General features: G+C 33.8%; 1 protein-coding gene across 11 annotated transcripts in view; it reads right to left on the reverse strand.

The window, feature by feature from the left end:
- Window positions 1–27634, reverse strand: part of Csnk1g3 (casein kinase 1 gamma 3) — a 115258-nt gene that overhangs the window by 39047 nt on the left and 48577 nt on the right. For all 11 annotated transcript variants that reach the window (XM_015486700.2, XM_048811834.1, XM_015486703.2 and 8 more), the window contains 2 exons: window positions 18522–18670; window positions 16592–16826 (listed from right to left, as the gene is read on the reverse strand). In XM_015486700.2, the coding sequence (XP_015342186.1) occupies window positions 16592–16826; window positions 18522–18670 (384 nt within the window). The remainder of the gene's footprint in view (window positions 1–16591; window positions 16827–18521; window positions 18671–27634) is intronic.

Consider the following 27634-nt stretch of genomic DNA (forward strand, 5'->3'; position numbering starts at 1 on the left):
ACTCAACATTTCTATATACTGTGACAAAACTATAAACGTCTTGATAGGAGCTATCTGTTTTAAGGCTAGATATTCTTTGTATTGGGATCTGTTACTATTGATCTCCCCCTGAAAGGAGAGGTATTGGACACTATATGCCTACGTGGTAAAAACTGTGACAACTCATACCCACAGCGCTAGAAGGGAAGACCACAAAAAATATGAAAAAACAAGGGAATAAAGTGCCCAAAACAAACAAAGACACTACATTATCAGAATTCCCGGCCAGCACAACAGAAGAAATGACAGAGAAGGAGTTCAGGATGCACAAAATTAAAATATTCTGTAAATTAAAGGATCATATAAGAGAGCAAATGCAGGCAACAAAAGATCATTTCAATAAAGAGCTACATAAGCAAATACAGGAAGCAAAAGATTACTTCAATATGAAGATAAAGGTTCTTTAAAAAAAACAGAAATTCTTGAAATGGAGGAAACAATAAACCAAATTAAAAATTCAAGAAAGCCTCACTAACAGATTAGATCATTTTGAAGACAGAACCTCAGACAATGAAGACGAAATACATAATCTTGAAAATAAACTTGACCACACAGTGAAGAATGTAAGAAACCATGAGCTGAACATTCAAGAATTATGGAATAATATAAAAAGACCAAATTTAAGAATTATTCAGGGAGGCTGGGGTTGTGGCCCAGCAGTAGAGCGCTTGCCTAGCACATACAGGGCCCTGGGTTCGATCCTCAGCACCACATATAAAGAAAATAAAGGTATCGTGTCCAACTACATCTAAAAAATAAATAAATAAATAAATAAATTGGGCTGGGGATGTGGCTCAAGTGGTAGCGCGCTCGCCTGGCATGCACGGGCTGCTGGGTTCAATCCTCAGCACCACATAAAAGTAAAATAAAGATGTTGTGTCCACTGAAAATAAAAAATTTTAAAAAAAGAATTATTCAGATAGATGAAGGCATAGAGTTTCAAACCAAAGGAAGAACAATCTATTCAATAAAATAATATCAGAAAATTTTCCAGACATAAAGAATGGATTGGAAAATCAAATACAAGAGGCTTCTAGGACACTAAACATACAAAATCACAACAAATCTACACCAAGGCACATTATAAAATGAAAATACCTAGTATACAGAATAAGGAGAGAATTTAAAAAGCCACAAGAGAAATAAATCAGATTACATATGGGGGAAACCAATTAGAATATCCTGGAATTTTTACTAAGTTCTGAAAGAAAAGGGATGCCAATCAATAATTTTATATCTAGCAAAATTAAGCATTTGATGACGTAATAAAAACCTTCAATGATAAACAAAAATTAAAAGAATTTACAACTAGAAAGCCTGCACTACAGAACATCCTTGGCAAAATATTGCATGAAAATCGGCAAAGGGAGGTACTACACTAAAGGAAAAACCAATCAAATGAGAAACCAAGTCAAATATCAAAAATGGCTGGGAATACAAATCATGTCTCAATAATAACCCTGAATGTTTATGGCCTAACCTCACCAATCAAAAGACATTGACTAGCAGATTGGATTAAAAAAAAAAAAAAAAAAGTCCCAACAATATGCTTCCTTTAAGACACTCATTTCATAGGAAAAGAGCCACAAACTAAAAGTGAAAGGTTGGGACAAAACATACCACTCACATGGAATGTAAAAATAAGCAGGGGTTTCCATCCTCATATCAAATAAAGTAGACTTCAAGTCAAAGTTAATCAAAAGGGATAAAGAAGGACATTTCATACTTTTTAAGGGAAACATACATCAACAAGACATAACAATTATAAATATATATGCCCCAAACAATGGAGCATTTACATTCATCAAACAAACTGTTCTCAATTTTAAGAGTCAAATAGACCACAACACAATAATTCTGGATGACGTAAGCACACCTCTTTCACTACTGCATAGATCTATACAAAAGCTAAAGAGAAAAACCATAGAACTCAATAATACAATCAATATCTTAGACTTAATAGAATATTTCATCCATCAACGAGTGAATACACTTTCTTCTCAGCAGCACATGGATCCTTCTCTAAAATAGATCATATATTATGCTATAAAGCAAGTCTTAGCAAATACAAAAAAGTAGAGATACTACCCTGCATTCTATCAGAACATAATGGAATGAAATTAGAAATCAATGATAAAAAATAGAAGCTACTTCAACACCTGGAGACTTAATAACATGCTACTGAATGAATAATGCATTGCAGAAGATATCAAAGAGGATATTAAAAAACTCTTAGAGGTCAATGAGAACATTGATATAACATATCAAAATCTCTGGGACACTATGAAGGCAGTACTAAGATGAAAGTTCTCTGCATGTATTTCATTCCTTAAAAGAAGAAAAGGTCAACAAATAAATGACCTAACATTACATCTCTAGAAAAAGAATAACATATCAACACCAAAAGCAGTGGGAGACAGAAAATAATTAAAATCAGAGCCAAAATCAATGAAAGCGAAACAAACAAACAAACAAATTGAAAAAATAGACAAAACAAAAAGTTGGTTCTTTGAAAAAATAAATAAAATTGATAAACCCTTAGCCATGCTAACAAAGACCAGGAAAGAAAATCCAAATTACTAAAATCTATGATGAAAAGGAAATACCACAACAGACACTATAGAAATGCAGAAGATAATTAGAAATTATTTTGAAAACCTGTACTCCAATAAAATAAAAAATATCAAAGGCATCAACAAATTTCTAGAGTCATATAATTTGCCCATATTGAATCAGGATGAAGTACACAAGTTAAACAGATCAATTTCAAGCAATGAAATAGAAGACGCCATCAGAAGCCTACCAACCAAGAAAAGCCCAGAACCAGATGGTTACACAGCTGAGTTTTACAAGACATTCAAAGAAGAACTAATACCCATACTCCTCAAATTATTCCATTAAATAGAAAAAGAGGGAGGGAGGGAAGATGGCGGCGAGGGGAGTGCATTGCCCCCGTGTACCGTGTCACTGTGCGGGAGAATGACGAATCAGGACGGCTAATGGCTATCTTGTTAGGAATTTCCAGCAATAGTGGGGTGCTCCGGAACCTGGAGGAAGGATTTCCATCGCACGAGGATTGGCTACCGGGGCTCAAACGCGAGAGATTTGTCCGCACGGAGGGTCACACTGCTTGTTCGGCAAATCGCCCCGCGGCTAGAATGTGCAGCGCGCACTGGGAAACGAGGAGATAGCGACACAGGGATACAGCGCTGCAGTCTCTGCGGGCTTCTGCCAGCTGTGCAAGCACCGTACTCAGTGCTAAATTCTGGGTTTGAGACGGGGGAAGGAAGCAGTCCAATTCGGTTCTCCACACCGGTCAGACCACAGAGGAGGCCAGCGGCCACCATCTTGGAGAGCTGACGTCACCATCCCTGTTTTCGACTGATCGCAGCTCATTCAGCCATAGAACAGGTAATTTCAGGCTGCCATTCGCCTGCGGCTTGCAGACAAATTACTCAGGCTCAGTGCTAAATAACCCGCGGAAACTGCTTCTTGGAGCCTGCTCTTATCAGAGCATGCACCGAGCACGGAGCGGCTGAGTTCCGGCTCCCGGAACTGCTCTGGCCCAGGGCTAAGGAGCCCGCAGAAACTGCGTCTCAGTCCGGGTCCTGCTGAGTACTGTGGAGGTAAATACCAACCGAGCCTTCGTGGGCAGTGGCAACGGGACTGAGACAGGGCTTGTGAGGGCCGGTCAGGACTCACCCATTGCTTTGGTCACCCGGCAAAGGGAACGAAATGCTGCCATTCCCATAGGATACCAACATGGCAGAGATCTGATGTCATCACAAAGCGGCAGAGGAGAGAACTTCATCAATACCAGCGGCGATAGAAACAGTAGGTCTCCTGGTAGGGAGGGTGAGTCACAGACACCCGAGTCTCTCTCGCTTTGTCGTCGAGCCAGAGGGGAGGAGCGGGGCCGCCGCCCGCGCCCAGAGCAGGCCCAGCGGCTCGCTGGGCGTGGTGGTCGCGTGACCCCAATTGGAGTGGGGGCGGAGCGGAACCGCCACCCGTGCCCGCAGGGTGAGCAGACCTGCGACCAACCTGCAGATCAGGCCCAGGGGTCCGCAGGCGTGGTAGGAGGGGCAGGGCAGATCCGCCGCCCGCGCCTCCAAGGTAGGCAGACCTGCAACAGACCGGCGGATCAGGCCCAGGAGCCTGCCGGCGTGGTACAAACACCACCCTAATTGGAGTAGTGACAGAACAGAGTCGCCGCCCGTGCCAGGAACAGGCCCAGCGTCCTGCAGGCGGGGTAGTCACGACACCCCATTTGGAATAGGGGCAGAGTAGAACCGCCGCCCGTGTCTGCAGGGTAGGCAAACCTGCAACCGACTGGCGGATCAGAACCGGTGGCCTGCCGGCGTGGTACACTCCTCACCCCAATTGGAGTAGGGGCAGAACAGAGCCGCCGCCAGCGCCCAGAACAGGCCCAGTGACCTGCCGGCGTGGTAGCCACGACACCCCAATTGGAATAAGGAGAGAGCAGAGCCGCCGCCCGCGCCTGCAGGAAAGATACGCAAGCAGTATGAAAAGACAAGGAAAGAAAGGACCACAAGCAATGCAGGTCAACGCAACTTTAGAAGAGGTAACAGCTGCAGCAGATGGAATGTCAGATAAAGAATTCAGGATATACATGCTTCAGATGATCTGGAGTATCAAGGAAGACATTAAACAGCAAAATCAGACAATGAAAGATCACTTCGACAATGAATTACGCAAACAAATCCAGGAAGCAAAGGATCAACTATACAGGGAGATAGAGGTTATAAAAAACAAACAAACAGAAATCCTAGAAATGCAGGAAGCAATAAACCAACTTAAAAACTCAATGGAGAATACTACCAGCAGAGTAGAACACTTAGAAGATAGAACATCAGACAATGAAGACAAAGTATTTCAACTGGAAAAGAACATAGACAGCTCAGCAAGACTGTTAAGAAACCATGAGCAGAACATCCAAGAAATATGGGATAACATTAAGAGACCAAACTTAAGAGTCATTGGGATACAGGAAGGTACAGAGCTCCAAACCAAAGGAATGAGCAGTCTATTCAATGAAATAATACGAGAAAACTTCCCAGACTTGAAGAATGAGACAGAATCCCAAATCCTAGAAGCCTACAGGACGCCGAATGTGCAAAATCATAAGAGATCCACACCTAGACACATTATAATGAAGATGCCCAACATACAGAATAAGGAGAGAATTTTAAAAGCTACAAGAGAAAGGAAGCAGATTACATTTAGGGGTAAGCCAATCAGGATAACAGCTGATCTTTCAACACAGACTCTGAAAGCTAGAAGATCCTGGAATAACATATTTCAAACACTGAAAGAAAATGGGTTCCAACCAAGAATTGTGTATCCAGCGAAATTAAGCTTCAGGATGGAAGATGAAATTAAAACCTTCCACGATAAACAAAAGTTTAAAGAATTCGCAGCTAGAAAACCATCTCTTCAAAACATCCTCGCCAAAGCATTACAGGAAGAGGAAATGGAAAATAACAATGAAAACCAACAGTGGGAGGTAGGACAGTAAAGGGGGGGGAAATAATCAAAGAGGAAAACAAACCATGTTTAGTAACAGAAATAAACAAATATGGCTGGAAGAACAACCCATATCTCAATAATAACCCTAAATGTTAATGGCTTAAACTCACCAATTAAGAGACACAGGCTAGTAGAATGGATCACAAAACAAGACCCAACAATATGCTGCCTACAGGAGACGCATTTGATAGGAAAAGACATACATAGGCTGAAGGTGAAAGGTTGGGAAAAATCATATCACTCATATGGACTTCGGAAACAACAGACACTTGTATGGCAATATGTAAATCAATGGATGTGTAACTGATGTGATTCTGCAATCTGTATATGGGGTAAAAAATGGGAGTTCATAACCCACTTGAATCAAAGTGTGAAATATGCTATATCAAGAACTATGTAATGTTTTGAACAACCAAGAATAAAAAATTAAAAAGAAAAAGAGGTAACACTTCCAAACTCATTCTATGAGGCCAATATTACCCTGATTCCAAAACCAGACAAAGACACATCAAAGAAAGAAAACTTCAGACCAATATCTCTAATGAACATAGATGCAAAAATTCTCAATACAATCTGGCAAATCGAATATAAAAACATATTAAAAAGATAGGGCATTAAGATCAAGTGGGGTTCATCCCAGGGATGCAAGGTGGGTCCAATGTACAGAAATCAATAAATGTAATTCATCCCCTCAATATACTTAAAGATAAGAATCACATGATCATCTCAATAGATGCACAAAAAGCATTTGAGAAACTATAGCACCCTGTCATGTTCAAAGCACTAGAAAAACTAGGGATAACAGGAATATATCTCAATGTTGTAAAAGCTATCTATGCCAAGTCATTCTAAATGAAGGAAAACTGAAAAGCATTCCCTCTAAAAACTGTAACAAGACAAGGATGCCCTCTTTCACCACTTCTATTTAACAGAATTCTTGAAACTGTAGCCAGGGCAATTAGATAGACGAAAGAAATTTAAGGGATATGGATAGGAAAAGAAGAAATCAAGCTATCACTATTTGTTGATGACATGATTCTATACCTAGAGGATCCAAAAACAATTCCACTAGAAAACTTCTAGAACTAATAAATGAATTCACCAAAGTAGCAGATATAAAATCAATACCCATAAATCAAAGGCATTTCTGTACACCAGTGACAAATCCTCTGAAAGAGAAACTAGGAAAATTACCCCTACGATGGCCTCAATAAAAAAATAAAATAAAATACTTGGGAATCAACAAAAGAGGTGAAAGACCTCTACAATGAAAACTACAGAACGCTAAAGAAATTAAAGAAGACCTTAGAAGATTGAAAGATCTACCTTGCTCTTGGATAGGCAGAATTAATATTGTCAAAATGACCATACTACCAGAAGCACTATACAGATTTATGCAATTCCAATCAAAATCCCAATGACATTCCTCATAGAAATTGAAAAAACAATCATGAAATTCATCTGGAAAAAAAGAGACCCAGAATAGCTAAAGCAATCCTTATCAAGAAGAGTAAAGCAGGTGGCATCACTATACAAGACCTTAAACTATACTACAGAGCAATAGTAACAAAAATGGCATGTATTGGCACCAAAATAGACATGTAGATGAATAGTAAAGAACAGATAACACAGAGACAATCCCACATAAATACAGTTATCTCATACTAGACAAAGATGCCAAAAAATACATTGGAGAAAAGATAGCCTCTTCAACAAATGGTGCTGGGAAAACTGAAACTCCATATGCAGCAAAATGAAATTAAGCCCCTATCTCTCACCATGCACAATACTCAACTCAAAGTGGATCAAGGACCTAGGAATTAGACCTAAGAGACCTTGTGCCTAACAGAAGAAAAAGTAGGCCCAAATCTTCATCATGTTGGATTAAACCCTGACTTCCTTAATAAGACTCCTATAGCACAAGAAATACAACCAAGAATTAATACATGGGATGGATTCCAACTGAAAAGCTTCTTCTCAGCAAAACAAACAATCTGAGATGAAGAGAGAACCTACAGAACGGGAGAAAATTTTTACCACATGCACATCAGATACAGCACTAATCTCTAAGATATATATAAAGAACTCAAAAACTTAACACCAAAAAAACAAATAACCCAATAAATAAATGGGCCAAGGAATAGGACAGACACTTCTTAGAAGATAAAATACAATCGATCAACAAACATGAAAAAATGTTCAACAATTAGAGAAATGCAAATCAAAACTACTCTAATATTTCATATCACTCCATCATAATGTCAGCTATGAAGAAAACAAAAAACAATAAGTGTTGGTGAGAATGTGGGGAAAAGGGCACATTAATACATTGCTGGTGGGAATGCAAATTGGTGCAACCAATCTGGAAAGCAGTATGGAAATTACTTGGAAAGCTTAGAATGGAACCACCATTTGACCCAGCTATCCCAGTCCTTGGTTTATACCTAAAGGACTGAAAAACAGCATAATACAATGATGTAGCCACATGGATGTTTATAGCAGCACATTTCATAATAGCTAAATTGTGGAACCAACCTAGATGCCCTTCAATAGATGAATGGATAAAGAAACTGTGATATATATACACAATGGAATATTACTCAGCATTAAAAGAGAATAAAACCATGGCATTTGCAGGTAAATGGATGGAGTTGGAGAATAGCATGCTAAGTCAAGAAAGCCAATCCCAAAACAAAGACAGAACGTTTTCTCTAATATGTGGATGCTGATCCATAATGGAGGTGGGGGAGGAGCATGGGAGAAATGGAGAAACTCTGGATATGGCAAAGGGGAGGTAGGAGAAGGGAGGAGGCATTGGGGTAGGAAAGATGGTGGAATGAGATGGACATCATTATCTTAAGTACATGTATAAAGATACAAATAGTGTGATTCTATTTGTGTACGACTGGAAAAATGAAAAATTGTACTCTATATGTGTATTATGAGTGGAAATGCATTCTGCTTCCTTTATTACAAATTAGAATAAATAAATAAATTAAAAATAAAATTTAAATAAATTAACTAATTAAAAATAAAATTTAAATAAATAAATAGGACTGGACCTTGGTGTTCCTCAATGGATGAATAGATGAAGAAAATGTGGTATATATACACATTTTTATTCAGCCATAAAGAAAAATGAAATTATGTCATTTGCAGGTAAATGGATAGAACTTGAGAACATGATGTTATGTGAAATAAGCAAACTCAGAAGTTCAAAGGTTACATGTTTTCTCTCATATGTGGAAGCTAAAGATGAGAAAGGAAAAGAAAGGGGTGGGGGCCAAGGGGATTATGAAAATCGAAGGAAGATCAGTATTATAGAGGAAAGGAAGGAAGGAGAGGAGGGTAAGGGGAAATATTGGGGAATGTAATTGGCCAAATTTTATCCTATGTTGTGTGCATGTATAAATATGTACCAACAAATCTCATCATTGTGTACAACTATAATGCACCACTCAAAAAATATGAGGAAAAAGTACAATCTTTAAAAAAATAAATAAGAAAAGAAAAAGAAAGGGCTGGGATATAGTAGTTTTTTGGTAGAATACCCCTTGATTCAATTCCCAGTATCAAGAGAAAAGAAAGGAAAAGGCAATAAAAACAAAAGCTAGTTATTTGAAAACTTCAATAAAATTATTAACCCTCTTACTAGGTGAAAAGAAAAAGGCAAAAATTACCAATAATAGGAGCAAAAGACAGAGCATCAGAGCAGATTCTACAGATATTAATAGAATGATAAAGAATATTATGAACCAACATTATGCCAATATATTCAACAACTGAGATAAACAAATACTTTGAAAGCTATAAATTACCAAAACTGCATCAAGAAAAAAATGTGACTAGCTATCAATTAACAAAATATGGTTTATAATTCAAAACTTTCTCAAAGATTAAGACCCAGATAACATCATACCTTCAAAGTAATATGTAGGTATAAATTTATTAATATATATAATATATGTAGAATATAGCTTATGTATCCTATAAGTATATATACACACATTTATATAGGATGGATATATATTACATCCTATAGGATGTATATACATACATATAAAATTTCCCAACTATGAAGATTTTTAAGTTATATCATATGTATGATACATATAACATCATATATGACTAAGGTATGTGTTTTTAAATTTATATGATATAACTGAAAAGTCCTAAAAAATATATACAAGCATATTGTGCTCTCCAGCAAGATTCTTTGTTAAGAAAAGGAACTCAGTATAAAATGCAATTCCTCTTTGAATTCCATCCAAGATAGACTTTAGTTACCAGAGTTGCCAACAAGGCCTGATAATAAGGTGACCTGGCCACTTTAGTCATATCAAAGAATAGTATTAGTCTTATAACCTTCAAGGCATTTAAAATTTTAAGCCGTAAATATAAGCTAGTAAAGTAAACCTACTACTGAAATTCATTCCAAAACATTCTTTAACATCATAATCCCTTTCTTTGTGTTCTTTCATCAACTAACATATCTGAAAATAAATTTCAGTAGGTAATAAGGAATAGAGGTGGTAGGAAAGCTTTCTCTTTGAAACACAGTAACTAAAAAATACCCCCTCAGGTCTCCTACATGAAAAAGATCTCTCAAAGGTAATCTGGCCCTTATTAAACTCTGTTCACATTTTTTTTAAATTGCTTAACTGAAAAGTCCTGTTTGAAGATGGATGTTTTCATCAAAGCCAAGAATCATTATAGGGACTCTTGCTATAAGCAGCAGGTAAAGAAATGAAAAAGAGACAATTTGCTTTATAATAGGTATAATTTAAAAGTCTTTTCATAGGTTCAATTTTAAAGTAATATAGAAAGCCAATTAAAATTTTGCTCTTTAAAAATATGTGTACCACATAAACATAACCAACACATATGGGCTTAATATATGTCCGTGCTTCAATATCTGATCTTTTCAAATTATAACTTCACTGAAAGTAGATGTTGGTAATCCTAAGTAAGAAGAAAAAAATCAGTAAATGTCTAATATATACTTAATAAATGAAGTACAGGGTTTTAGCCTACCAGTGTGGGCTTTTTTTAATTTCAGAAAGCAAAGTCAAGTCCAACAATCAAGCAAATGTTTACTGCAAACCTTGTGCAGTGATTTTCTTTTTAAAAATTCTATTTTCACAGCTCAACTTAATTTTTCTCTTTTTAAATCTGATTTCATTTCTCAATTGCTTATAACGTTCCATTTCAATTGAAATTTTAATTCAATATTCAACAGAATAATATTCCTTTTTTCATAAACTTAAATTTATCTCTGTCAAAAAAAAAAATATACCAAATGCGTCACTTATAAGGTGGAAAATTTCTACTATACACATTATACTTGCTAAAAAAAACTTATTTCTACCAATATACAAACAATGAAGCTGAAAGACAACAAAAATTTCTCTTTGAAGGAAATATAAGTCATTACTATATAAAAATTACTATATGCAAGTAAAGCTTTCACTTATATTTCTAAAATTTATTAAAATTATTTTCCCTGGACCCAGAAACACATCTTCTGTAAGATTCACTAGGCTTACATTTTTCAAAATAACTCAATAAAGATGAGTTTTTAAAAATATGAGAATATAAATGTAAAAGGGAAAAGAAAAAATTGATTCAAAACAACATGCAGCAAACATCTCACTAATCCAAACACCTAATGTAGCAATATCAAAACAATTTAAAAATAAGAGTTGTCTCAGCAACTGAATCCAGTACATGCATTCACTTAATTCTTAAAGAAGTTCTTTCTTGACATTTATTTTATTAATTTAGATATAATTTCAGTAAGCAGGGCTACCAGGTTAAAAGAAGCATATCAAAAGAGAAATACATATTGCTGCCAGAAGTAGGTATATGTACATATTATAAAAAAGTACAAGAAAATATAGTGGAAGACAGAAAAAAAAAAACCTCACCAAAAAAAATTTATGTTGCAAAATACAAATAACATTTTCTCTAAATTTATTTAGATAAAAATATATATCCGAATATTCTTCAACAGATTTCAAATTATTAATATATAAAACAGCAATCATGCAAAAATTGTTTATCCTGAAATAACAATAAAATATCATTTATGTTTATCATACTTTGTTTAAAAGAGCAAGGAATCATGCAGTACATTTTTAAACTATTAAAATATAATTGTAAATGTAAATGTGTTTCTATGCTGTTAAAACCCTTGCAGCATACAGAACAGGTCTCAGGAATTTGGACAATTCACCTAGAAATTAAATTAAATTAATTACATCACAAAATGAAGTATGGAAATAAGATGCTTTTATAACAGCATAATTCTGTGATTCCTCTCCCCTACTCAGAAGGTTGAAATATATTCTTCTATAGAATACAAACTTTTCTTACTAATATTTACAAAGCAGCTTCTAACTTACTCCTCAAATCATACTCTTTACTCTTGATTAATCAACAATACTTTAAAAAATAAAAGATTTGAATTTCATTTCAAGACCTCTTACCAAAGAGAAATGTATGTATACAGTATTTGCTTAATCTCAAATGACTTTAACAAAAGATATAAAAGGGAGAGAAAGAATTATCCAAAGAAAGATTATAAAGTGAAGTTCAAAGCAGTTTTTAAAAAGATGTCTTTAAAAAGGTATCCAAAAGGAGACATCACACAAAACACAAAAACAGTTCAATGTGATAATATTTTTTTAAAAAGCTTTCATATGTAGACTATGGGAAATCCACATATAGTCTTAGACAGTGACTTAACCAATGATGAACGCATATATAAACATGAATCACCACATCTGCCTTCTGAACATAAATTGCCTCCTTAAGATCAATAGATACAAGAAAAAGATAATAAATCCTACAATGCAATTTTATTCTATTTTTCCATATTAGGAACATCTTTTCCCTATTTAAATATGATACTGCATCAATATTCAAGAAGGAAAAATAGTTATTAACCCATATAATGTTCCTGTGACCAAATTCTTTATTTTGAAAAGTTCATGAAAGCAAAGAAGTGCCCTAAAATGTATGAATGAATGAATGAGGTTTTAAAAGTAATCACCAAAGCCCAGACAAAGCAGGAAAGGCAGAAGTTAGAGATGCACAAAGTAAAATCATATTTTCTCTGTTCCTTTTTCTTTTTAATGACTGCTCTCAATGCAATATATTCAAAATTTTAAAATACCACAAAATATTCCATATGACAGGAACCTCAAACTTATAGTATGCTTTAACTCTTCAGCACCTAAACTCACACCACTTTACCTTACTCTTCATTTATTTTCAAAAGGAATTCATGTAATCTAGCAAACATTTTTCTCTATTAATATTACCCATTTCCTCCATCTACACAGAAACTGAGAAGCAAGACTTTTATAAGAGAGGAAAAGTAAATATCAAAGCTTTTGTTGTTTGTAATACTTGCCAAAGAAATCATTTTTTTGTTTTCTTCCTGAAAGAGGAGCAAAGAAAGATTATTGCATCAGTTAGATGCCATTTCCCAAGCTCCGAAGGCTTTTACCAACAAGGACAAACAAATCAGACTGGCTTTGCCATTTCTACAAATAGAATGGTATTACACTTACCATTGTTCAGATAAAGAACATTAGGCCATAAGGAAGTTGTGACTTCATGTCTCACAATAAAACAGTGGCGAACCTTTGTTACTTGCTATAAAATAGTCTGTTAACAACTTCCATGAAATGAAAATTTCTCAGACACTGCACACACAAATAAAGGTGTGCCTGATTTTAATAGAAGGCACAATCCTGAAATTTATATGTCTACCCAACTATATTTTAAATCTACCAGGAAAGTTTGCTATTAAAAGGTACTCACCAAAAATATCATCTGAATAAAAATTATGTTTATAATTTTAGGTGTTTAAAACTTACTTTTTATGAAGAAAGACAAATTTAATTTTTCAGGCATTTCAAAGAAAAAATATCATGAGCCTACTATCAGGCAGACTGTCAGGAAAGATGTTTTTTAGAACAAAGACATGTATGCAGTATATAGTTAAGTGATCATAGGGAGGATGGTTAGAGATGCTAAGATAAGAAATTAGAAGCTGGATTAGATGACTACTAAAAGTCCTGTCAAATCTGCTTTTATATTGTAAGGCATTTTTGAACAATGATTATGGATACATACTGACTGGTTTATTGGAAGAAATATTCACAATGCCTATACTTGACAAGACTTCTATCTAGAATATACAAAGATTCCTATCACGCTTATATTTGACAAAGGACTTGTAAACATATAAGGAACTCCTATAAATCAACAACAAAATGATAAACAAAAGATATATCCAAAAAATTCAAAATAGATATACAAATGGCCAATAAACACATGAAACAGAGCTCCAAAACATTAAACATGGGGAAATAAAATAGCAAACATCCATTGGTGCTTAAATGAGAAAGACTAACTGCCAAATGCTATAAAAAACGGGAAGCACTCTCATTCGCTGCTGGTGAAAATATAGGGATCTTATTGAGTTTCCTTTTTTTTTTTTTTAAACATTCTATTTTTTAATATTTTATTTTTTTACATGATGTTGAGCATGAAACCCAGTGCCTTACATGTTCTAAACAAGCACTCTACCAATGAGCCACAACCCTAGCCCCTGAGTTTCTTTTAAACCTAAACCACATTTATCATACCATCCAACAGTTCTAACAGAACATATGCCCACAAAAAGATCGGCAAGAATGCCTAAAATTTTACTCATAATAGTCATAAAACTGTTAATAATCCAACTATCTATCAATATTAGAATGGATGTAGTATGTTCCTGCCATCGACTACTACTCAGCATTAAAATGAACAAACTACTGATACTTAGAAAAATATGAATCTCACAAAGATTATACTGAGCAAGAAGCCAAATGATTCCAATTACATGACATAATAGAATCAGCAAAACTAATTTATGGTGAGAGAAATCAGATCAGTGGTTGCTTCTGGAGAAGGCAGGGATTGAAAAGAAATAAGAAGGAAGTCTTCAGGGTGATGATAATGTTCTAAATCTTGATAGGGCTGGGGGTTACATGGCATATATTTTCATCAGTACTCTCAAATTATACACTCAGACATTGTGTACTGTACTCCATATAAATTTTACTTCAATTTTAAGAAGCACTCTTCAAGAATTACAAATGTTATAGTCCTAGTAAACTTGCTTTACAAAGTTGTATCATTTGGCAATTTGAAGCTACTTTCTGAGTATAGTAGGCCTCTAAAAATGAGTGAATGAGTCTGTTAACAAAGGAAAATACAAATACAGAAAAGGAAAAAGAATTATAAACATGGTTGGGTAAAAATACTTTATTGTGATAAATTAAAATCAGAAGTATCAGTATAAACTTGACATTTTTAATAGGTATTAAAATATATATATGTAGGCATATTTGTGTATATGTGTATGTACATGTACACATATACACACAATATTTCTTAGTTCTGCTTCAAAAAGAGCCTATCAGCAAAAACAAACCATAGCAATGAGCATATCCAGGAGACAAATTTTGGTTTCTAAATACTACCATTATTCAATAAAAGGAACTAGAACTTCTTAGAGAAATGGTTCATGATGAGATTAGAGCAGAGAAACCACAAGATGAATCTGGAAGTATTTTTTGCAACCAGAAAGTAAGGAAATGCTCAAATAATCATGAGAACATGACAAGAGGAACCAGCTTTAAGGAGCAACCAGTGGCCAAATCTGAGACTCTAAGCATCAAAATAAATAATGATCATAATGCATTTGACACATAACACATTAAATAAGAACTCATAAGTCCATACAGATATAAATCAATAAATGAGGGAAAAGGAAAAGTTTGTACTTATATTCAAATGTCAACTATTAAATATGCAAGGAATGACAGAAAATTAACAATACATACTAAGTGTGGGTAGAATTTTGGGACTGGGGTTATGGCTCAGTGATAGAGCACTCCCTAGCATGGGAGAGGCACTGGGTTTGATCCTCAGCACCACATAAAAAGATAAATAAATAAAGGTATGTGTCCATCTACAATTAAAAATATTTTTTAAAGTTTGATAAAGAACATATTTACATAATCTCAAAGGTTTATTTGAAAATAGTGTTTAATTACAAAGTGAAAATAAGAAGCTTTTAGTGGATAAACTCATCAGATACCACCCTAAGGAAGTGATCAAAGCTACTTAGAACTAGTTGCATTATGATTAGATCCTGAGCCCCAACTTGATACACTGAGAGCACATCACTTCTGTATTTGTAATAAAAGTGCATACCAAAACCTAATTATAGAGAAAAACAGACCCAAATTGAGAGCATTCTAAAATAGCCTGCATTCCTCAAAAATAACTTGAAGAAAGTCCAAGGAATTCTCCAGCTGAAAAGACTGGTGATATAACAAATTATTTAATTATGATATTAGATACTACACCAGGAAAAAGAAAAACTACAAAAACAGTGAAATGTTAGTAATAATTTTTACTCTTCTTACAAATAAGAAATTCCCTTAAAAAGTTTAAGAACTTAGCAGAAGTCATATAATTAGGATATAGTTAAGCCAGCATTAGAAGCCAGTTCTGCCCCCTCTAGAGGATATGCTTGCTGCTTCCCTGGCTAGCCATATAGAAAAGCTACAGTCTTAATAAAAAATTTCATATGCAACAAATTCAATTAAAAGTAGGCATTTACTCATATTCTTTAATAGAATAATCATATGTATATATGTAGACCCCTAACTGTATCCAAGTTGAACATCTCAAGTTACAGGGTGGAAAAGAGATAAAATGAATGTAACGAAATCTATCATTCATTTACTCTATGGCACTTATTTTAAAAGTATTATTACAATATAAATGAAAGTAAACTCTAATTGTACATGATAAGTGAAAATCACAATACAAACTATGGTAAATAGCAAAGAAAGAAACCATAATAACAAACATAAATATATTGTGAGCATAGCTGCTGAATTCAAACATCCATACTTACTAAAGGTACACATACCTTTTCCTAAATGTGTGTTTATGCTCATATATCTAGCTGTTCCTGTAAGGCTCTTGTGTTCTCTGTAGGGTATATGTTTCTTTGTCTCTGGATCAATGTATTCCTTTGCCAAACCAAAATCTATTATATGAATAACTTGCTGGGTTTTGTTTCCTGGTCGTCCTATTAAGAAGTTCTCAGGTTTTACATCTCTGTATATCAAGTTCTTTGAATGAACATATTCCATGCGAGAAATCTGGGTTAAAGAAATAAAGAAGAGGAATTTTATTTTAGGTTTTGATTAACATAAGAAAAAACGATAGAGATAGAGGCAAGAGAGAATAATCACAATGAAAACAACAAAAAATAAATTATTTCAACACTTTAAAAGCAAGATATGTCTATAATTACTCAAATGTACATATATATAACCAATTATGATTTTAAATGTTTGCCCTTACTATTATGGTCACTGATGAATGAAAGTGTTCAAATTTTATGAATTCTTTTCATATCAGCAAGTTTGACTCAATCAACATTAACAGAGGATACTGTCTCATAAAATCAAAAAGCTTTACTGATTTAAAAAAAAAAAAAAACTTGAACTCAGAAGTATTAACAGACATACCCCTAAGGCTGCACTATTCTTCCTCAGTTCAATAAAAGGGCAACTTTTGTTTTTTTCCTGGTACTGAAGAACACACCCAGGGTCACTCTCCCACTGAGCTACTCTCCCAGCCATTTTTATTTTTTGAGACAGGGTCTTCTAAATTTTCCCAGGCTGACCCTGAACTTTCAATCCTCCCACCTCAACCTCCCAAGCATCTGGAATTATAGGCATGAGCCACTGCATCTGGCTATAATAATCAAGCAACTTTTATAATTATACTGAAGAAATTCAAGTGTTTAAATTGTTCAATTAAAAACAACAATAAAGTCAAGCAACATTCAGTATTTCTTTTATATAACATTTATATAACGTTTTTATTTTCCTAGGTATTAAACACTGAAAAATAAAATCTTGAAACTAGAAAATTTTGGAATCCAAATTTAATAATATATTACATTTATATTAACTGTTTTATAGACCCTCAAATAATATTTAATATACAAACTATCACAAAATAAAACACTACAAATAAGAAAATTTAAAAATCTTTCATTTAATAAGGATCATGGTTAACAATGCAATGCAAATATACAGTCATACAGCCCATTCTAGTTTGTTTATTACTTTGGATTGTATAAGATATAATATTCCAAGATCCAAGCTTTTCATTAACAATACATATGAGCATATTCCAGGTCATAAACATTCTTTTAGTACATGCTTTAACTGCATATTATTTATGGCTATTAACAATTTACCCAACTTATCTTGTTAATTTTGCACATTTGTGTTGTTCCCATTTTTTAGTACCAATCTTTGCACATCAAACTTTAAATACATCTGAACACTTCCATATGATAAATTTGTAGAAGTAGAACTAATAAGTCAAACAAAAAACAATTTTAAGACTATTACAGCATACTAATATTGGCATTTATTTCAAAACTGTCTCAATATCATCCTCTGAATTGTTTTCCCATACATTCCCTGAAATTTAAATAATCAGTAAGACACTCAATAATTTATTTCTTATTAATTCATTAAAATTTATTACCAAAAATCCATGTTTCTGAGGGTACTATTTCAGTATTCACCTTAAACAAGAAAGAGTACCAGAAACAACTAACAAAGTAAGCATAAACCAATTTTCATACAAATAAATGCACTTGACAGTTATAGCCATTCTAGAAAGGCCATATGAAAGTAGAAACATTTGTGTTAGGTGAATCAAATGCTCTCAAAATAATGTCACAAAACTTTAATTTAAATTTTCATTTAAAATTTGTAACTAACAAAACACATAACTTTTCAAACAACTCCAAAACACCCTGCTTTACTTACCAGTTGTATAGCTATCATGAGAACTGTTTTAAGAGAAAAAGTTCTGTCACACAAGTCAAACAAGTCTTCCAAACTAGGTCCCAGCAGTTCCAGCACCATAGCATTGTATTTACCACAAGGGCCAAAATAGTAAACTTGAGGTATACCATCTACAGGAAAAGAAAAGTCATTTAATAATTTCATTATCTTAACTATTAAGCCTTTCTTCCTAGGAAATCAATAAACAATTTTTTTAATTTTATACTTTCAAGAACTACAGCAGTATCTTTACTTTTTCCAGATATTCAGTAAACTTTTCCTGACTGAACTTCTACACCCTTCCTATACCTTCTCTTTCAGTGTTCACATTGAAAATTATTGAATGACATTATAAATAATACTTATTGCATTACTGAATGACATTATAAATAATACTTTATTGTCTGTCTCTCCATCATCTCATACATTAGGCTTTCCTAGCTTTATATTTCCATGGCCTAGCTTTATATTTCCATGGCCTAGAGAATGCTCAGAACATAGGAAAAAATCCATTTTTATTGAACAAGGGAGTCACTACTGTCTTTAATAACCGTGTGACAGACAGACTGCTAAAATGACCCACCAGATTCCCAACATCTGGTGTACAAGTACTCTTCCTTTGAATGTGGCATGATTTCTAGGATTTCACTCTAATATTCTAGCTAGGTTAAGTTTGCTTATTTATATACATAGACACACACAATCACACACACACACACACACACACACACACAACACGAATAAAATTAATGTCCCTATCAGTTGACATTCGTCAATCAAAAGGCAGAGTATCTTGATAAGTCTGGCCTAATCAGGTTAATCCTTTAAAAAGCTCTAGAATCATAGATATTAAAAGGAGCAAAGAGAGGCTCTCCTGATAGCCTTAAGAAAGTAAACCACTCCGGTTGGCCTTAAAAAAGCAAACCATATTGTTGTGGAAAGAGTCATATGCCAGGGAAAAGCCTCTAGCAACTGAGGGCCTTGATCCTATAGCAATGAGAAGCCAAATTCTAGCAAAAACCATCAAGCTTCTTAGAATGTTGTTTGAAAGAAAAATTACACAACATATTTCACATTTCTACACCTTTGTCTTTACTTCTAAGTAAATCTGTATAAGTTTTGATGAGGGGTAAATGAACCTATTTCTTTTACACACATATCAAGGACATGCTTGTGGCTGAAGTGAATTGATAATGTTGTGCAAAGGATAGTTGTCACCAACTCATTTCTTTATGGTCCATAATGAAATAAACATTTTTGTATATGATTAATTCTGTAAAAAGATGCATGTTCAAAAGATCTATGATATAGAGATATCTAAGATGTCTTGTAATCTTAATCTAATATACTTTAGATATTTTAATTTTTTTTTCTTAAGGAAAACATTTAGTATAGTGCAGAAAAATCCTTCATGATATTTTCATGAAAGGTTACATAACTTTTCAAACCTAAACATAAAATTTGTTATAGAAAATTCTTTAAACCAAACATTTTAATCTAGGACTTCAATTTGATTTGTTCCTTCAATCTAGTTTTTGTGGCCCTTAGAAACATATACAAAAAAAAATCCACTGCTAATATAGCAATAAAAATATTTTGGGTTAAAAAAAAATCAAACTAATAGGCTTAGAACTGAGTTCCATATCAGATCATAGGCCACGCTCTCACCTTAAACTGACAATCCAGCTAGGCCATGCCTGGACTCCTGACCCATGAAAATTGTGATATAAAAAAGTCCCTTGTTTTAAGATACTGAGTTAGTAATAATTCATTGTGCAGCCATACAAAATAACACACACTCCAAACATAAAGCCTAAATGCCCAGAATTCACCTGTATTTTAAGAGCAGATTTCCAATAATCTAACATATAGCAAGTAATCAATTTACCTTAACAATTCATTTATCTATTTATTTATCACAAGAAAAATGAAGTTCCTCTACCACAAATGTCTGAAAAAATTTCAAATAATTTTTTTCCAGTAACTTTAAAAGGGAGAAAAATCTTTCTAAAATATAATTTCTAAAACTTCCCTTTCTTTTTAATAAGAAATTTGGGAAACATGGATAAATTCTTGTTGATGACCCTATCATTTTGAATATAAATTATTGCAGCACCAGAATAGAACACACCAAAATAGAAACCAGGACAACTAGGTTCTTAGTCTAGCCTGATGTTCTCCAACTCAGCTGTGTGCCACTCAGCCTCTCAAGTTGGCCTGTAGTGGTAGTCTGGATAAGACTAGTATATTTCAATGCAAACATGAGTTAGGCAGCACAACATCTGGGGGCTAGAAAGAGAGACAATATTGCACAGCAGGGATAGAGGAAACAAGTTCAAGCTATACACATAATCCCCTCTTCAGAAACTGAAACACTGATATGTTCCCATGTGTATTTGTCAATACCTCTGCAAACACACAAACACATTTACACACATACACATACACATGCACACACACAAATCCCATACTTTGTCCCATTTTCCCTTAGCACCTGGAACCACAATCTTAGTATAAGCCACTCCTACAATACCCAGTCTCATCATATGTGTCAAATCCACCCCTCAAGTGTGAAAATGCACAGAAAAGTTTCAGAAATAGTGAGAGGCTCACTAAAGTTTATTCCAATTCTGATAGCTTATTTTTACTATGTATATACATTAAGAGCTGAAACTCATAATTAAAACTTATAAACGGCACTCAACTACTAGAACTTTTCAACAGCTCTTAGCTATCAAGCCTTTAAAATTCTTTCCACAATGCTTTTTCTCCCCCTCCATGCCACTGGAAGTTATCAGTTTTTATGCTGTCAATTTAACAACCTCTAATAACTCATTTCCACTCTTTAGTTTGTTGCTTCTGATCTGCAGGTACAAGGAAACAAGATTATCAAAGCTTGCTTCAATTATATGTAGAATTTAAAATTAACAGGTTTTGAAGTTCTTTCATGAAAGGACTGTCATAGGACTTCTCTAATTCCTTCTGAGTCACCACTTATTTCCTAAAAAAGTGATTGAGAAATGATCTCTGAATAAGGTAACTATAGACTTTTAGTTTATTAAATGACTGAATTTTTTTCAAATGTTTTTAAAGATTCCAAAAAAAAAAAAAAATGGAAAACCACTTAGAGATCTCACTATTTTAATTCAATGGTGCTTTAAATAAAAAGTACAGGGGGCCACTATTTGGAGGTCAGACTCCTGCAACAGACCCCAAATGAATTTACTAAAAGTCAAAATGGAGTCACCTGTGCTAAAGTTCAACATCACTAAAGGAAATCAAGCTATTTATCTGAACTTTTAAGAAACCAGGAAAAATGAGAGAGAACAACCAAATGTCTCAAAGGCTAGTTTCAATCATCATGATAATGATAATGAAGTTCCCTCTGCTTTAATCCTTACAAAAAAGCAGCAGCATAAAGTAACCTCAGGGTTTTTGTTTTGCTCTAGGGATTGAACACAGGGTTTGGCATGTTAACAGGCAAGCACTCTACCACTAAGCAACATCCCCAGACCTTTTTAAAATTTTATTTTGAGACAGGGTCTCCCCAAATGGTCCATGTTTGGCATAAAATTCACGATCCTCCTTCCACAGCTTCCAACCTGCAGAGTAGCTAGGATTACAGGTGTATGCCACTGCACCTGGCTCAGTAATCTGGTGTTAACCAGTTATGTTTCTATTGTTCTGTCTTTCTGTCCCCAAAGCCCTACAAAAAATAAATAAATAAATAACTTTGAAATGACCAATCTACTTTTTGTCCTTTGTTTCTGCTTTTTTTCAGCCCTTCTCTTCTATAAAACCCAACTCTTCTGCTCAGCTCTTCAGAACACTTTATTCTGTTTTAAGGAAAGTATTGCAGGACTCTGGAATCAAAAATAAAGCCAATTAGGTAAGATCTTTACACTATCCTGCTGTGTATCCTGTGTCCCCTGACAAGTGCATAAAACAAATAAAAAGTATGCTTGAGAATGAACAAAGAGGGTTGGGGATGTAGCTTAGAGGTAGAACACTTGCCTAATAAATGCAAAGCCCTGGTTTCACTCTCCAGAACCTAAAAGAAAAAAATAAAAGAGGATGGACAAAGAGACCCTATTACTTCAAGGAAGATGTCAACAAAATTATTTGTTACCAACAATAGCTAATAATATTCAAGCTTTCAAGCAATAATTAGAGTTGTGCAAAATTTTTATCTGCCAAGGTAGCTTTGACAGCTTCCCAACTTACAAATTTCTTCTGATGAAACTGTAATGATATTAACTATTTTGATTTGAGTAATAAAACATCAATATTTGAAATATATGCATAACTCAGTGAACCAGTATCTTCCAAAAGACAATGCACATAAGTTACATGCATGGATAAGTGGTCCAAAGTACAATGGATTTTAATATAAGTAGAAAATTTTTTTTGATAAGGCTTCTCACTCTACATTATAACTCACTTGTAAGAAACTCCTATTTTCAAGTTTTGGTATAGTACCAAACAGTATACATAATTTAAAGACTTATTAATCAAGGTCGAAAAATCATGGGTTGAAGTGTTGGTGAGAATATGAATTAGGTTTGAAGGGAAATTATCCTTTGCTTTTCAAAGTAAGCAAAAGTATGCACACAATGATTTTCAAGCTGTATTGTTCCTTGGAGTTGAAAAAAAGAACTGGCAATTACCTAAATATCCACCAATGCTAGACTAATTATATAAATGAATTATGCTAAACCCATCCTGTGGAATACAATTTTAACTGTCTTCAGAGATAACTGTGAAGAACAAACTGCTGCTATTTACATCTTATAATACTACTGATTAAATGTGTTATTCAAAATACAATCAGGTATTACTTTTTAAATAAGATTTTAATGTTATGTGTGTAAGTGTGTGTGTGTAAGTGTGTGTGTATAAACTCATCAAGCCTCAGCAATTTAGTGAGGCTTTCAGTAACAGTGAGACCCTGTCTTCAAAGAAATGAAAAGAACTAGGGATGCAGCTCAATGGTAAAGTACCCCTGGGTTAAATCCTCAAGATAAATAAATAAATAATAAGATAAAAATTTAAAAATCCTGAGACCCAAATTTTTGAGAACTGTTGTCCTAGCTGTAAGTGCAGATATGAACAAATAGGTACAGTGAGTTATAGACTTGGCAAGAATCCTTTTGTTAAAATAATACAATACCTACACGTAGCTATAAAATTTTACCAATTACCCCAAATAAAAGAAATCAAGTCTCCTTACTGGAGAAATAAGCAACATCATTTCTGTGAAAATTCTATTTATACATTTAGAAATTATTCTAAAATTCAAAGATAAAAAATAACACCACTTACAAACAAGTAAAAGTGTAATACTCCAAAAATTAAAAAGAATTTAGTTTATTATCTTTTTGGGACTAAATAATTATGGAAAAAATGACTATTATTCTTATACAACTCCAATGCACAATGTTATAAGCCTTTTTTTCTTGCAACATGCAAAAGTACATTTAATGCAAAAATAAATATGAAATTACCATATTTTTCATGGTTTTATACATTCTATCTTTTTAATATTGTATTAAAATTTTTTAAATATTTCAGTATTTAAGAAAAGTTAAGTCCCTCATTACAATTTAGATACCCTGTTAAAAAGCATGGTTTATTTTTTTAAGATTCTTCTTGGTAAATTACTGAAAAATATAACACCTACCATACAACACACATTATAGTCTTAATGACTATATCATATAAACCAAACTTCTTTCTTATTGACAATGCATGGCATTCTTTAAATGTATACATTCTCTGTAAACTACAACTTTGATAGAAAAACTTCATATTCTTTACTATGATGCTAATACCATAGTAACAATAAACATGCATATTTACCTATAAATTCGTCAATTTTAGCAACAAAACTTACAGAAATTCCCATAGAGACCCCAACAAGAATTAGAAATATTACCCATTTTCAAAATGTGACAACTAAGACAAAGGAACTCTTAAGAATTTGGTACATAAATATTGGTTATCCAGGTTGAGTGCATTTATATAATGACTAACCCAACCTATAGTATTCTTCATGATTTTTAGTAATACTAAAATACAATAGGCATTATTCCAATAAATCACTTACTTTCATGCTTTTTACAATATTTCTTTTGTTTTATCACACAGAATCTTATAAGACATAGAAAGACAACAAAATTTTTATAAAGTGGTCTGAGAAATTTGATCATGCAATGCTGAACAAAATGAATTTTAGGTATTACTCAAAATGTTTATAAAGCTTGAACTATTACCCACAATCCTTCTCAAAAGTAAGTAATTTGATAAAATTTCCATACATTATTATTATTATCTTGATTTATCATTATCTTGACAATGCAAGAAGGTTCAAAGAAGAAATGATCAGGTTATGACAACATTAATTCAATCAGTGAATTGATCACCTGATGGAATTAATTGAGTGGTAGCTGAAGACAGGTGGGGTGTGGCTGGAGGATCTGGGGCATTGGGGCATGGCTTTGAGGTATATATTTTGTATCTGGCCAGTGGAGTACCTCTCTCTGCCTTCTGATCATCATGTGAGCTGCTTCCTTCTGCCACATTCTTCTGCCATGATGTTCTGCTTCCCCTCAAGCCCTAAAAATTGGAGCCAGCTGTCTATGAACTAAGACCTCCGAAACTGAGTCCCTAAATAAACTTTTCCTCCCCACTATAGTTGTGCTGGTCTGGTTTTCAGTCACAGCAATGAAAAAGCTGATTAAAACAATTATGGAGTTAACAGAAAGAAGTAAAGAGTCTTAGAAAAAAAATTAACTAGAGGCGTCCAAAACATGTAGGGACAGAATCAAAGTAAAACATGTAAGATACACAAAAATCCTCACATTTTTAGCAAGACACAAATCAAGGGGGAGTGGAGCTTGTGTAAAAAAGGAAGAGAGGTTTTTCTAACAGCTCCGAGAAGGCAATACTATAAAGTTACAATTTTAAAAACAGCCACTGCTGCTATCATTTAATCACTGTTTTGAACTATACAGTTCAAGAACCCCTCAAAAAGTCAGGCTACTAACTTAAGAAATTATGATTTAATGTTTGCATGATCCTTTTGGGGGAAGGGGTGGGGTACCAGGGATTAAAACCAGGTGCTTAACCACTAAACCACATCCCCAGCCCTTTTTTTGTATTTTATTTAGAGAGAGGGTCTCACAGAGTCGCTTAGGGCCTCACTAAGTTGCCAAGGCTGGCTCTGAACTCACAATCCTCCTGCCTCAGCCTCCCGAGCCCCTGGGATTACATGTGTGTACCACCACACCCAGCCTTGTCTGCATGATCTTGAGGAATATTTTTAATATCATTTCTATAGTCAGAGATTTGCTAAGAATCTTTACTTTTTCAGATAAGAAGTAACTATAACAGAAAAAGTTATTTTACTTCCTATGATAAAAAGGAATTAATTAGGGCTGGGATTGTGGCTTAGTGGTAGAGTGCTTGCCTAGCGTGCAGGAAGCACTAAGTTCGATCCTCAGCACCACATAAATGTAAAATAAAAATATTGTGTTCACCTAAAAATTAAGAATAAATATTTTTAAAAAGGAATTAATTGCCAAGTTTCTGCCACATAGCCTACTTCAACTTTCTGATGTCAAAGAAATAAGTTAATATAAAGAAGCATTACTCAGACTCACAGATCTTCATAACAAACTTTCCCATAAAATCTTAAAATATTTCCATGCATTTTCATGTAACATCAATAATTCAAATGCATTTTAAGCAAATAAAAATTTGTAACAATTAAAGTCTTTCTCTGGAAAATGAATTCTTTAGATGGCTGAACTGTACAGTCCAGAAAAGTCTATATAAACTTTAATAAACTTTTTATAAAGTTTTATTATAAAACCTTCTGCATATTACCTTGGTTTACCATTTCCATTAATTTAAATATTAGCATTAATTTTCTTCTATCTCTAGTTCACTAAAATCAAGAATTAAATGTACCTAATTATAGAATAATACAAAAAAATCAGTTAAAATAAATAAAAACTTGAAATGGTATTACTTATCGAAAAGTAAAATAAACTCAAATTTAATAATATTGCAATTTCACACTAAGGTTAAGATACCAAGTTTTAAACATATGATCGCAGATGTGACAAGGCTATAGGAAATCTGGAGATTATATATCACAAATTCACATATAATGAAAAAAAGACATCTATTTTCCTCATTTAACAATTTATCATTACAACTATTTACCAAGGACCTACAATTGGTATTCATTTTGTTCAGTTCCAAGAAGGAAAAGGTGAACATATCATTATCACTGTCCTCAACATAAACAAATAGTAACATATAATAAAAGAAAAATAAAAGTACATTTAAAATAATATCTGATCAGAGTAAAAGCCCCTTTTCTGAAGAGCAACAAACAGATGTCAGCAAATGCACTTCAAACTGAGTGACATTTAGCTCAGGGTTAAAGGAAGGAAGGAATTCACTGGGAAAGAAAGATATTCCAGAAAGGAGAATATAGACATGTGAAATAATATTATTCAAATAATAATAAATGGAATGCAACTAAAAAGTAGATAGTAGAAAGAGGAAGAAATTTGGTCTCTATGCTAAATGATGAACTCCTATGAAGAGGTGTAAGGAAGAAGGTTAGACGTACAAAAGGAAGTCAATTCAAATGAAAGTGACAATGGGGACAAAAAGAAGAGAATGAAATCAAGAGGGATTCTGAGACAGAACTGACAGAACATTTTGACTATCCCAACAGGCCAAAATCACTGAGGAGACTAACATTTCAGCTTGAATGGGTGTGCAACTCATAAAATTTGGTAATCTAGAAGACCAAACAGGTCTATTGGAAGAGAGGAAAATCACTGGAAGGTGAAAAGAGTTCAATTCTAGGTACACTGAACTTCTGATTCCAGTAGAGACATTCGTGCATAAAGGAGACAAAGAATTGGAACTTGTCTTTATACAGATGTTCATTTGATCCTCTCTTCCCTCGCTCTTATTACAAAAGATCCTGGATTGTAAGAAGAAAGTTACACACAAAGGATAGGAGGCTGAGCAGTTATGCCAATCCTACGATTGCCTGCCCCACAACTCCTTAT

Source organism: Marmota marmota, unplaced genomic scaffold, assembly GCF_001458135.2.
Source record: "Marmota marmota marmota unplaced genomic scaffold, marMar, whole genome shotgun sequence".
In the NCBI taxonomy this organism is placed as follows: domain Eukaryota; kingdom Metazoa; phylum Chordata; class Mammalia; order Rodentia; family Sciuridae; genus Marmota; species Marmota marmota.